General features: G+C 36.7%; 1 protein-coding gene across 1 annotated transcript in view; it reads left to right on the top strand.

Moving 5' to 3' along the window:
- slc15a4 (solute carrier family 15 member 4) overlaps window positions 1–13,486 on the top strand; it is a 38,186-nt gene that overhangs the window by 13,206 nt on the left and 11,494 nt on the right. The window contains exon 6 of the mRNA XM_016538595.1: window positions 3,632–3,812. Coding sequence (XP_016394081.1) covers window positions 3,632–3,812 — 181 coding nt within the window. The remainder of the gene's footprint in view (window positions 1–3,631; window positions 3,813–13,486) is intronic.

Genomic DNA, 13,486 nt, shown 5'->3' with positions numbered 1-13,486 from the left:
GAATCCATTCAGCCGATCTCCGGGTCTGGCGGTAGCACTTTTGCTGTAGCTTAGCATAGATCATTGAATCTATGCAGCAGCAGGCGCAATGATATTACGCAGCGCCTGAAATAGTCCCCAGCTAGGTAACTTCCAATAAGCCTATTTTCAGGCGCTGCGTAATATCATTGCGCCTGCTGCACCCATGGTACGGCAGCAAAGTTCCTTGATTAATACGCCGGAATGAGAGTATAGTTCCTAGCCATATCGGCCTAGAAAATCTCAACTTTTCATTTTCCGTCGGTCTTAGTACACGATGTAACTACAGAAGAGTCAAGTTTTAAATAGGAAAAAAACAAAAAAGACAACATTACTTGTGATGTGAACAAAGTCCTCAGGCCGGACTCAAGCACAAAGACATGATGCTGAGACAGAATGAATCTCTCACTGACCCTGATTTTACAATTGCACAACTTAAAGTATTTGAGTGTACTGTAACATGCTATTCATTTAGAGTTTTATTTGACCTTTTTGGCCTTTGCAGTTGGACTGCATTATTTTTGCAGTATCCAAGTGATAAATATATACAAACATTCAGTACTATTCAATATTCAGCACTATACTATTAAGAGGTTTCGTGAATTTAGTTTGAGTATTTGGATTTGTGTTTAAGGTTTTGAGGAAATGAGTGATGGTTTCAAAAAATGTGTTTTAGCAATTCAGAAAAACTGTAATGCAAAAAACAAACAAAAAAAAGGTACCCCTGCTTTTCAACCGTACTGTAAATATGTTATGTTGTTGTATGTTAAGTATGTTAAGCTGCTAAAAAAAAAAAAAAAACCCAGCACACATAGATATTTGCCTGCTGCCTTGATTTTGCTAAAAAGATATTCAGAGAAAAAAAAAAAATATATATATATATTGATGAGTCAGAAATAGAGGTCCTTTCCCAGCTTCCTGTTTCAATAGAAATCAAGTCATTTGACATTCTATCGTGGGTTTAATGGTGTTTCTCTGGAGTGCATGCTCAAGTGTGCAAATCCCCATCTGTCGCTTGTTCTCACAAACACAAGGGCTTCCCCTTCTAAATGAACATGTGCTGCTGTAGATTTGTCTCGGTGGACCGCACAGCCTAAAGGGAATCCAGTGCGAAGTCTTAACAAGGCCAAACTGTGAACTCTTAATTAGGAGATACCCATAGAGAGAAACAGACACGAGTGGTAATGTGGGTGAAGATGATATGATGGTAGAATGATGCAAACTGGCAATTTCAAATGGAGAAAAAAGTATTTAAAAGTGCATGATGATGAAGGGGAGACAGAGCGCTTGGAGGGACATGTATAAATTACCAGTGCTTAGTCAAAGAAATGTAAATGTAATGAGGGAGTAAGCTGGAGAATTAAAAGTGTTAAAAGCACCAGTAGATTTGGGACTGACTGAAGCTGTAGAATTAAATTCAAACATGCTGACTGAGACACGCTCTCCACTTAACCGAATAATACTCTACTGGAGGTGTAAATGTGTGTGTGATACGCCCATGCACACCTGCAGGCATGGATGCATAATAAACCTCTTTTTGAGCTCCGGGCATCCAGTCCTCTGGCGTTGTTTGATTAACGTCAATTAAAATGTACAGATGGTGAAGTATTGTACAGGGTGTTTGAATTAATTACAACCAATCAGATCAAGACAAGAATGGATTGGGCTGATTTTAACACTTGCTGCATGCATACAGCAGCGTCTAACTAAATCTGCTCATTCAGATCATCACGCCCTGTCTGTGCAGGAAATGAGGACAGATGGTTTCCTGGAGCGGCCAAAGTGAAAATACTGATAATCAGAGTTAAAATTTGTCATTTAACCACACATTTGTGTCGCACCTGCTATGTGCTGTATATGCACCCTGGATAGGAATTATAATACCTCAAATTTTATGGCTTTTAAGTAATCAGACTTAATGTACAAGAAAGAAAAAGACATTTTTAAGAGTGACTCAGTTCTAGAGACCAGCATATCAAAGAGACTTGTGGGTGTGGGCTTTTTTGGACTTGGGCCCATAAGCAAAAACGGTCAGAAAGCAACTTCATAGCAACCCCCTGACATCCACCCAGAACACCACAGCAACAGCATAGGCTGCGTTCTGATTGACAGTGTCCATACATGTTGTTCACTGCCCCCTGAGCACGGGATATCTGTTGAAGTTCACTTGACAAAATGTGTTCATTTGGAACACCCTGCAAAGTTATCAAACATAAACAACCCTTAAATCATGTATATTAGAGGAGTTTGAGCTAGATGGCATAATGTACTTATGTTCAATTAATATACTTGTAAAATGCATGTAGGTGTACTTATATAAATATGAATGTATTATTCATTTAGGGCTATAAATTCCACTTTGTAGGGCACTTATGGTCGAATGGAATGCACCTATAGTGATACACAAAAAAAAGCCTTTAGAAACCACAAAGCAATGTGCTTAAAGTGACACCGAACACATAAGCAACCACTTAGCAACCTCCTGCCAACAACTCAAGTGGCAGCAAGTTTTACATAGGCAAACCCTTCTCAGAATTATAAAAAGAATGAGTTCCTTATGAAAGCAAATTATTTTTTCTTTGTCAAAATAATCTTAAATTTCCAAATCGATCTCTATTCCAAAATAGTCTTAAAGGGATGAAAATTCTGCCGTTAATTACTCTCATGTTGTTCCAAACCCATAAGACCTTCGTTTATCTTCGGAACACAAATTAAGATATTTTTGATGAAATCTGATCTATGCATAGACAGCAATGCAATTGAAACGTTCCCAGGCCCAAAAAAAGGTAGTAAGGACTGCTTAAGTAGCTTCATAAAATTGCAGTTGAAGCACTTGTCACATGGACTATTTTAACAATGTCCTTAACTACCTTTTTTGGCCTGGGAACGTTTCAGTTGCATTGCTGTCTATGCAGGGTCAGAAAAATATCTTAATTTGTGTTCCGAAGATAAATGAAGGTCTTACAGATTTGGAGTGACATGAGAGTGAGTAACTAATTAATGACAAGACATTTTTGGGTGAACTATCCCTATGTTCCATTGGCAAACCCTACTCATTTCCTTTTTCTTTTTTTAAGAAATGTAAAAAACCTAGTTTCTTATTAATTCAAATGCTTATTTCTTTTTTCTTTTCATACATTCCTAAATTCTGTCGTTATTTCCTATTGCCCTACTATAGGTGATGCACTTTTTTCCCTGTCTGCTCAGTTTTCCATCACACATTAGCGGCAGTGAATGGAGCAATCAGTCATTCATTATGAAACAGGTGCTATGCAATCCCCATGTGATATTAAAGTGCTTAACAAGTGAATAATTATTTCATGGGCTGTTAAGAGACCTGTCCCTCTCTCTTACTGGATGAGATTCACAGCCATTGACCAGCACTGGCCACATGAGGGCGCTAAGGTTGCTGGAATGATTCAGTTTCCTGCTCTCTCCTTTGTGCTCTCCCAGAATTCACATTTAGACTTGCACTTACTTTCTCAATGGAGGACAAATGGAGAAGAATGAAGCACCTAAGTATTTTGAGTGACCTGCACATAGCCTGCTTCCTGTTTGTTCATCCTCTAGTGTTTTGTAAACATGACTCGTTGTATTCCCCTGTTGTTCCCAGAATACCTTCCGCTTCCCGGCAGCTTGGCTGACCATGTTTGACGCCGTGTTGATCCTCATGTTGATCCCCCTCAAGGATAAAGTGGTGGACCCCATCCTCAAACGCAAAGGCCTGCTGCCCTCCCCTCTAAAGAGAATCGCTGTGGGCATGTTCTTTGTCATGTGCTCGGCGGTGGCAGCTGGTGAGTCAACAACACACACACTATATGACACGTATTTAATGTATTATCAACACACACAACAAAGATTTATGGCTGAGTCTGTGAGCCTGCGCTTTTTGTTCTTCAGCTTGCTCTCTTGCCACACAAACTGTCTGTGTGTGCCGATTTGTGGGCTGGATGTATCAAGCTTCTTTATACATATTCACAAACTGAGACTCATGTGGGAGTGTTTGAGTGTGATAGCAGACATTTGCATACACACTTTAAATATATGTGCTCATTTTTGTGTCAAAAGGCCCGTCACGGTAGTGAACTTTCATTTCAGACTTCATAAGGTTAATATGCTGTGTGTTCTGTTATATGTGACATACTGTAACACACACATGCTACAAAACACTGAGACCTAAATTACACAATCATATATTCTTAACTCTAGGGCTGGGTATAGCCAACTACTTCATGATATGATACACTTCACGATTCAGTACATCGCAACATCATAAATATGCTAATCTCGAATGAAACAGTAGCAAACGTGTAAGGGAGACTTACTGCGCCACATGAGGGAGTGAATTTATGTGGTCAGCCGCTGTTCTAGTACTGTGTCTTAAGAAGGTTCCTCCAATTGTTACTAAAGATTGACTGATGTTATTTATTTATTTTTATTTATTTATTTATTTATTTATTTATATATAACATTATTAATAGTGTTTATTCATTTAAGAATGTACAGCAACATTCAGAACTGATTCTATCTTTTTTTTCTTCAGATTTTTGACATTATAATTAGATACAGTAATAATTAAAATAATGTACACTGACTCCACCAGGTTACCTGTTGGCAATAATACAATGTTACATTTTTATAACACTTTTAGACAGTGCTTAAGTCAGTTTACAAAGCATAAACATAAAACTACCTGACTACATTTAAAAAATTGGGGTTGTGAGATATTTGGAATGTTTTTGAAAGAAGTCAATTATGCTCACCAAGGCCACATTTATTTGATTAAAAATACAGTAAAACAGAAATAACAATTTAAAGTAACTGTTTTCTGTATTAATATATTTTAAAGTGTAATTTATTCCTGTGATGGCAAAGCTGAATTTTTAGCAGCCATTTCTCCAATCATTCTAATATTTAGCATCATTCTAATATGCTGATTTGCTGCTCAAGAAACATCTCTTATTATTATCAATGTTAAAAACAGTTGTGCTTAATATTTTTGTGAAAACTGTGAAGTTTTTTTCCCCCTCAGAATTCTTGATGTATGTAAAGTTCAAAAGAGCAGCATTTATTGGAAATATAAATATTTTGTAACATTATAAAAGTTATTTACTTTTAAAAAATTGAATGCATCCTTTCTGAACAAAAGTATTAAAAAAAGAAGAAGAAAAAAATAAAACCTTAGCGACTCCAAACTTTGAACGGTAGTGTAGACGGCACAGACAATATACAGTGCTGTGAAAACATCTGCTTGAATTTGATTTTGAGCACATTTGTACCATTTTGTGGGATCAGATTTTATTGTGGTTTGTGGTGGTATTTAGATGGTCTGGTGGTAAAATGGTGCAACTTTTTTTGGTGTTCAATTTCAATGGTGTGGAAAAAGTAATTGCCCTTAAGAAGCACCTGGATGATCCTCCGGGACAGACTAGATCATGTTATGGACAGACAAATCAAAAGTGGAACTTTTTACTAGACATGTGCCCAGTTACAGTTTGTTTGACGTGAACCAAACACTGCATTTTTAATCACAGCATTGTACATGCTACAGGCAAAGCATGACAGTAAGGCATCAGTCAATATAGTCCAGAGTGGTGCATGGATCCATCATCATGTGTCAAGTCAAAACAGAATCAATGTGGAAAATAAATTGTCCAAACATGTAGTCCCTGGTGTAACACACCCAAGACAACTCACGTCACAGATACACTGACATCGAAATGCTGAGCTAATATTATGAGTTTGGTGAGATATCAATGCATCCACACAGACAATTGTGTCAAATAGTGTTTTCTTAGTACTCTTCACCTTATTCTGAGAAATGAGTTCATCTCAGAGAGGTTACGACTTTTCCATTCGTCAGATAAGGTACAGTGCCTCCAAGATGGCAGAGATTCGATGTAGATTGACTCACCGACAAACACCCACATGCTCTTGACACATTCACACAGACCAATGATCTCTCCTCTGAATTCTGTCACTCCTGTCCAACCTTGAGCCGGCTCTACTGAACCCTGCAGAAGGTGGATCGATATTCCTGCTTGTTCTGACAGTTAATATTCATACAGCCCACCGTCCTGGAAAATACCAACCTGAATCAGCGCTTTTGCACTTTTCATTATTCTCACCTTCCAGAATTTTAGAATTTTGTGTCCGGAATTTTGACGATCCTCTCACTTGTTGTTTCTTCAAAGTCCCCCAAAACTGGGAATGTATCTCAAAACCTAGTGATCTATATAACTTGATAGCCTTTTTTGGCCATTTACGATAGATATGCTTAGGATTTTGGCCAAAATTAAGTGTCTTCATGGCTCAACAATAAGTTTGGCCTGTTGAGGCACAGTAACTGTCAATACATCTTATTTGTTTACCATTTTCTTTTGTTTTTATTTAGAAACTTATGCATACGTTGTTTCTCTGATGAATTGTTGTTGCAATTTTATCTGGTTTAAATGGATTAAGAATTTAAATTTCAAGAATGATTTGTTATAAGTTCAAGTGTGATAAATTACCAACAAATCATTCTATACCATTGTTTTCCAGTTTATAATTTTATAGTATGAAAAAGAACAAAAATTGTGTATGAAGAAAGTGAAATTAAACGTTTAAAAAGTCATGGGAATGCCATAGAAAGTTCTCTGTTTATTTGTTTATTTTTTCCAATTTATTCTCAGTTCTCAAGTTTTTTTCTTTGACTACAAACTATTCTTTAAATAATAAAAAAAAAATGTTAGTTATAAAATAATGAAAACTTATTGGTCAGAAAGAGCAGGAACTCTTAATTTGGTCTAACATTTTTTTTTACCTTATTAAAATAATTAAATCAATCTAATGTTTAATAGAAAGCATTTCTTTCTATCACACATTAATAAAATTTAGTTTTTATAGTGCCATAGAAATGTTGGCAGTACAAAGCTGCATTATCGTCCCAAATGAGCCAACAGAAAAAAAAAAAATCTTTAAGGCTGAGCCCTGATTTTAGATGGTAGCATAATCTTGCTAACTACAGTTTTGAGATGACCTTCACATCAGAAGTGCAAATAAAGCTCTTTGAGTAGGCGGCTCACTAGATTTTTAGGCACAGCAATCTCTCCAAAACTTCAGCACTTTCCTTCCAAGTGTTTTTGGCTTGCTTGTATGTCTGTCTGAAGTTCTGTACACAGTTGAGGCCTCGCTACTAAGACAACAAGATTGTGTCCACACATACACGAAAGTTCGAGTCACACATTGAGAGAGTCGTGGAGTGCCTGTTCGGAGGTTGTAGAAGAAGACACAGTTGACAGGTCGGCAGTATCTCATTGTTCAGTTTGACTGCGCCCAGCACTCCAGTCAGTCCCCAGTCCAATTCCAGCTCTGCCCAGTGGATTAAACCGAGTTTAGTCAGCCTGACAGTGTGCGCTGCGTCCAGACGTTGACATATTTCAGACTAAAGCGCTTTTTGAGTGAGATGAGTTTTGGGAGATGCGCTCTGGAGTGTGGGGAAATTATGAATATCTTTCTCTCCCACCCTGTCTGTCTTTGACTCTCTCCGACTCTTCTAAACCACTGTCAAACTCTGCATGGTGAGGGAGAGAGAGAGTTTAGACATTTTTAAATTCCTCATCTGTCTCGGCTGCCATCAAACTGAATAAATGTGGGTTTGTAGTCATCATGAGGGATTCTTTAAGTGGTAAACACCACAAAGTTCAGAAAAACTCAAAACAGTCAAAATAATGAGAGATTGACGTCGAGTGCTTTGCTGCATGATTGCAGTTTTCAGATGTTTACTTCACTTGATTTGCTCCCACTTTAATATACTGGTACCTGTTGACTAAAATGACTGATGCCTGATATGGTCTAGTCTTGTGTAGCCACTCTTGAGCATAAAGTGTAGTCCACGTCGCAGATAGATAGAAAGAAAGAGATTATCTAAGTGATGTGTAAAACAATATTTTATTTTATTTTAAAACTTACACTGTCAACTCTATACAACATAATCAGTGTGAGATTGTGCATGTAAACGTGTTAAAAATTGTAATATGACAAACTTTTCCAAATCTACCTTAGTGCTGGGCGGTATACCGGTTCATACCGAATACTGGTGTTTATTTTTGTTATGATATGAATTTTTTAAATACCGCAATACCGGTGTATGTCAGAGTAAAATACCGTGATATAAATTTTTGGTCATACCGCCCAGCACTAATCTACCTTCTAGGTCTTTCTCAAAAGCACTCATTCTAGTGAGTTCTAGATTCTCAGATCTTGTAAACACAACCTTTCCTGGTTTACTGATAAAAACCGGTGCACCCTGAAGCACTTCTGGATATTGAGTAAAGCCAATCAATCAGATTGTAGGTTGCAGTTATGAGAATGCGCTTGCCAATTTTGTGTGCACTAGACAGCATACCAACATACGGTTCAAGGACTGTCTGATTTAGAAGACTAATAACAGACCAGGAACTTGAAGACGTAAAAGTCAAGTAATTGTTGTTTTAAAGCCCTCTGAAATCAAAACTGGAGTTTTGTGGCTTTTCTTCCTTGTCTGTTAGTTTTAAGGTCATCTACAGGCTAGAGTATTCCTAAAAGCAAGTACAATTTTTATCTTTTTCTTCTTGGAAAACAGACTAAACCATAATAATGCATTTATCTTGTTTTCAGGGGCAAGCACACATTTTTTTGTCCAAGAAAATGGTCAGGCATTACCTGCTAATTCCATTTATGTCTGACATGCAATTGAAAGTAGCAAAGTTTTTTTTCCCCCTTTTTTTTCTTTTTTCAGGTTGTGATGTAAACTAAAGGTTGGCTTTCAGAAGTTAACTTTCCACTTCAGTTCTTTCAATAGTAAAAACAACAACACAAAGAAATGTTATTGCAAATGCTAAACGACAAATAAGCATTTAATTGTGTACAATCTTTGAAACATAAATGAAATACAAATGATTTCTTAATCTTTGTTCCTCCACTGAGAGTCCATTCAGCCAACTTTGATACTTTAAAAAGTTCATAAAAGGTAAGTAAACATAATCCAGAACTGAGCAGTTTATTCCAAGTCTTATAAATTAATTATATCTCTGCAGATGATAAATGGATTTAATGTCAGCTTTTATTCACATGTAAACATTGATCAGCACACATACATGGACCACATAAAATATGGTAAACAGAAGCTCAAACATGCTTGCCTGACACACATGAAGAAATTCTCTTCAGAACTCCACTTGATTCATATCGATTATGTTTGCTTTTTACGTTTTATTCTTTTTGAAGCATCAAAGTTTTGGACTTTTATTGGAGGTACAGAAATCTCTCAGGCTTCATTAAAAATCTTAATTTTTGTTTTGAAGATTAATGAAAGTTTTATGGATTTTGAAAGACGTGGGTGAATGAACTGCAGAATTTTCAAAAGACAATTTTTGAGTAAACTAACCACTTAATATAATATAGTTAATATAAAATGTCAATGAGAGCATAACACCATTGACATTCAAGCTGAATTTTGACAAAAACTAATTAGTACATTTCAGAATGTGATTTTAAGGACAATATTGGGTCACCACTCCATGTCCAATTTAAAAAATAAGTCCTGATGCAAAACTAGTTGAGAACCACTGTTTTAAAATGATGCTGAAGAAAATGACCTTGGTATTGCATGACAAAGCCTGAACACGCAGGAAGTCTAGTATGCAGTGCACAATACAGATGTTATCTAATAATAACCGTTGCTTTGATGTAGCCAAGAGCTGCGGGAACTCGTTGGCACACTCTTGCAGAATCAGTATGTGCAAACCACGTTCATATCACACTCTTTGTGTGTGTGTGTATTGTGGAGATCAAACTAATGAGAACCTTTGGGACTCATGCTCTCCTTCTTGAGAGAGAACGGGAGCGTCCCATCCTTTGTACTCCCACTCAATGACACAGACTGACTCATTAATAAACTCCTACCTGATACAAGCACGGTTTAAGGATGCTTACTATGTGTGAATGGCTTCTGCAAAAGTGTGTATGTGTGTTAGGGAGAAATATTAGGCATGGTGTGTGTATATTAAGATGCATGGAGGGGTGAGTGTGCTTGTGTGTGACATAATGGGTCCCACTAATGGGGCTTATTATATAGATGAGATATCTTGGGAAATGAGTCTTTTAGTGCCCCTCATTAATACCCAACGTATAGTAATCACACTGCTCTTTTCTTTCTGTGCCCCTTCGCTCTTTCTTATTCTTTCTTTCTAAGCTCTGCTCGGTTTCACTTTTCAGAGTACATCAAGATACGCACACACAGAAATGTCACCTGCGGCACACACAACATAAAGGTCAATTGCAGGCATTTATGCAAAGAGTCAAGGATGATGTGTATGAAATGAAATATCAACAAATAATGATAAATAATTGCAGCTTTTATCTGAATTTCTGAAAGATTTTGTGACTCATCGCGCTGAATGAAACCTCAGGAGCAGGAACGACAAAGAGCTATTTACAGTATTTTATTTTGTTCATAATGTGACATACAATTATGCTCATAGATTGAGAGAACATCGTTTTTTTTTTGGCAAAAATAATTTGAAATGTGGACCCCAGTACACCTTTCTCAGATTTATCATAAGTTTTATTTATTTTATTTTTTTTTCTGTTTTCCATGTGAGGGCTGCTTGAAGAATTCAGCATTGTTTTTGCCTTTTCCCTTTTTTATTATTATAATTTTTTTTCTTCTTTTCTAGATTCCTTTCTCTCTGGATAGTGTGAATCTTTTTGTAATAATATGGACTGTAGATGGTGAAATCTACACTTCATGATTTTGCAAAAAGATGTAATTTTGTTTTAAATTATATGTTTTTGAGGAACGTTGTTTTAAAAATTTTGGCAGATCTGATCACCTGTTTTCAAGTATCTGTCACTACTATGTATAAATAGTATCTACAGTAATCTGTTGACAGGTAGTACAAAGAAAATACTGCTATTTTAATTTAGTGTAAATAGCATCTATCTATATAAAGCTATTGCACTTAGTGCAAATATCATTTAGAGTGTGATTATACATCCAGACAGGTTTGGTGATGACCTTTGACCCTTGCCCATAATCTACATTGATGTAGTCCACTTTATATGTTTATACAGTATTTATAGTATGTTAATATCTGTTAAGTCAAATAACTTTCTCAGGGCTTTAAAAAATAACAAAATGCAATTTTATGATACAACTTAGTTACTGCAATACTGCAAGGGGCATGTAAACTTATGAGCAGATATGTATTTAATGGGATATTAGGGTGTAGTCTAATAGGATGTTCACTAAGAAAAAAAATAGGGTGGGACTGTTTTTCCATTAATAGGAATAGATTGGATTGTCAAAAATTGATTATTATTGTCTTCTCTCTTAATCTACATTGATGTAGTCCACTTTATATGTTTATACAGTATTTATAGTATGTTAATATCTGTTAAGTCAAATAACTTTCTCAGGGCTTTAAAAAATAACAAAATGCAATTTTATGATACAACTTAGTTACTGCAATACTGCAAGGGGCATGTAAACTTATGAGCAGATATGTATTTAATGGGATATTAGGGTGTAGTCTAATAGGATGTTCACTAAGAAAAAAATAGGGTGGGACTGTTTTTCCATTAATAGGAATAGATTGGATTGTCAAAAATGGATTATTATTGTCTTCTCTCTTCTGTTTTGCACAGATACGTGTGTGTATGTTTATGTGCGTACACACAAGGCTCCTGCCTCTTAACTCGAGTGTACTGAAGCACTTTTAATCTGAGTCTACCTGGTAGCTAAACCCAGCAGGGCTTAGGTGGGTTTTAAAATACCACTGCCAGAACCTCCTCACAACATTTACACAACATTTTCCAAACAGATGGATGCTTGGCAGTGGCATAGCTCTGCAGCCAACCCTACCCGCAGGCACAGATGATGCCCACACACCTGGACACACTTGTTGTCCTGCACTCAGGAAGCAGCCATTTGCACGGCAAGCTGCTCCGACAACAAAGCTGCAAACATACGCGCCCGCCACACACCAGACGATGCCTTGGGGCAGTTCTACTTCTGTTCAATTTTCCCCAGAAATATAAGTCAAGGTTTTTTTTCAATCTGGGTTTAGAATCTCTTGGAAGTGCAGAAGTGAGGTCTGTAATCTGCAGTGGGTCGCACTTTTAGCCAAAGAGTGTTTTATTCCAGGCGTCAGTTGTATTCCGATCTAAATCTGACACACCACAGCCACAGATCAGAGCGGAACGCTTCTGGTGTTTGGGTAAGGGGTCGAGGGGGGAATGAAAGATGAGAGGGAAGAGAGGAAAAAAAGTTACTGTTTTGTTAACTGAAGCGCTTTGAGTTAGCGGCGTGCTGTAGATGCTCTGCATCACACACTGCTATTTTAAGCATATGAAATACAAGGTCATACCCCTTCAAAATGGGAATATGTGCATGTCAATATGATGGAGGGATCCCACGAGGAGTTATCTGAATGGCACCTGCAACATGGTTATTATTGGATCAAGCTTTTAGATAGTCCAGGCTGACAATCTCTGCTCCACTCTGATTACCTGCTAAACCCAGCTGCCTGGTATAATTTTGTGTGTGCGAGCATGTTTTTATGTGTGGGAGATAAGCTGTTTTTGACCTGTGTGAAGCGCTGGCATTGACCTGACACTTAATCCATCCATTAATGGACTCTTCATACTTTTTTCATTCACTGTTACATGCACTTACTCTCCAAACATCCACACATGTATTTGATACCGATCTAACACTCTGACACACTGGGCTGGAAACACACACGCACACACATGTTCAAAACCTAGTTTTTCAATGGCTGCTGCCAATATTTAGAAAGCACACGCTCAATAGTTGATTTATTGCCGATGTATATACTGCAATTATTTACATGTACTGTTCAATAGTTTGGGGTTGTTAAGGTTCTTTTAATGTTTTTGAAAGATGTCTCTTATGCTCACCAAGGTGGCATTTATTTGATAAAAATACAGTAAAAACAGTAATACTGTAAAATATGTTTACTGTTTAACATAACTGCTTTGTGTTTTATTTTAAAATACAATTTATATTTATATACAATTGCAAAACACAGTCAAACACACAATAAAAATTAAACAAATATCTAATTTCTAATGCTTTATTTGCAGATGAAGGTTTTAAGGAAACTTTTGGCTTGTCTCCCGAGGCCACAGGAGGGCGCAATGAGCAAAATAATGCAGCACATTTAAATTGTCAAAGCAAGGAAATAAATGTCTATAAAAAAACCTGCATTACATCTAAATTAACTCATATAAATCAAATATAATTTCGTAAATTGCATAAACAATTATGAACAAAACAGCATCATGTATTTATGCACTGCTTAATATAAAGAGCCGAAGCGCCGATCACACAGATTGCATTTAAAAACATACAAGACGCAGTGAAAAGGAATAAACCTCCACAAATTTGCGACGTGTTTTCTAAAAGTTTAAACTGTTTTAA

Source organism: Sinocyclocheilus rhinocerous, unplaced genomic scaffold (genome assembly GCF_001515625.1).
Source record: "Sinocyclocheilus rhinocerous isolate Xijiao unplaced genomic scaffold, SAMN03320098_v1.1 scaffold787, whole genome shotgun sequence".
Classification (NCBI taxonomy): Eukaryota; Metazoa; Chordata; class Actinopteri; order Cypriniformes; family Cyprinidae; genus Sinocyclocheilus; species Sinocyclocheilus rhinocerous.
Note: the sequence above shows the minus strand (reverse complement) of the source record. Positions and strands in the feature narration are given on the sequence as shown.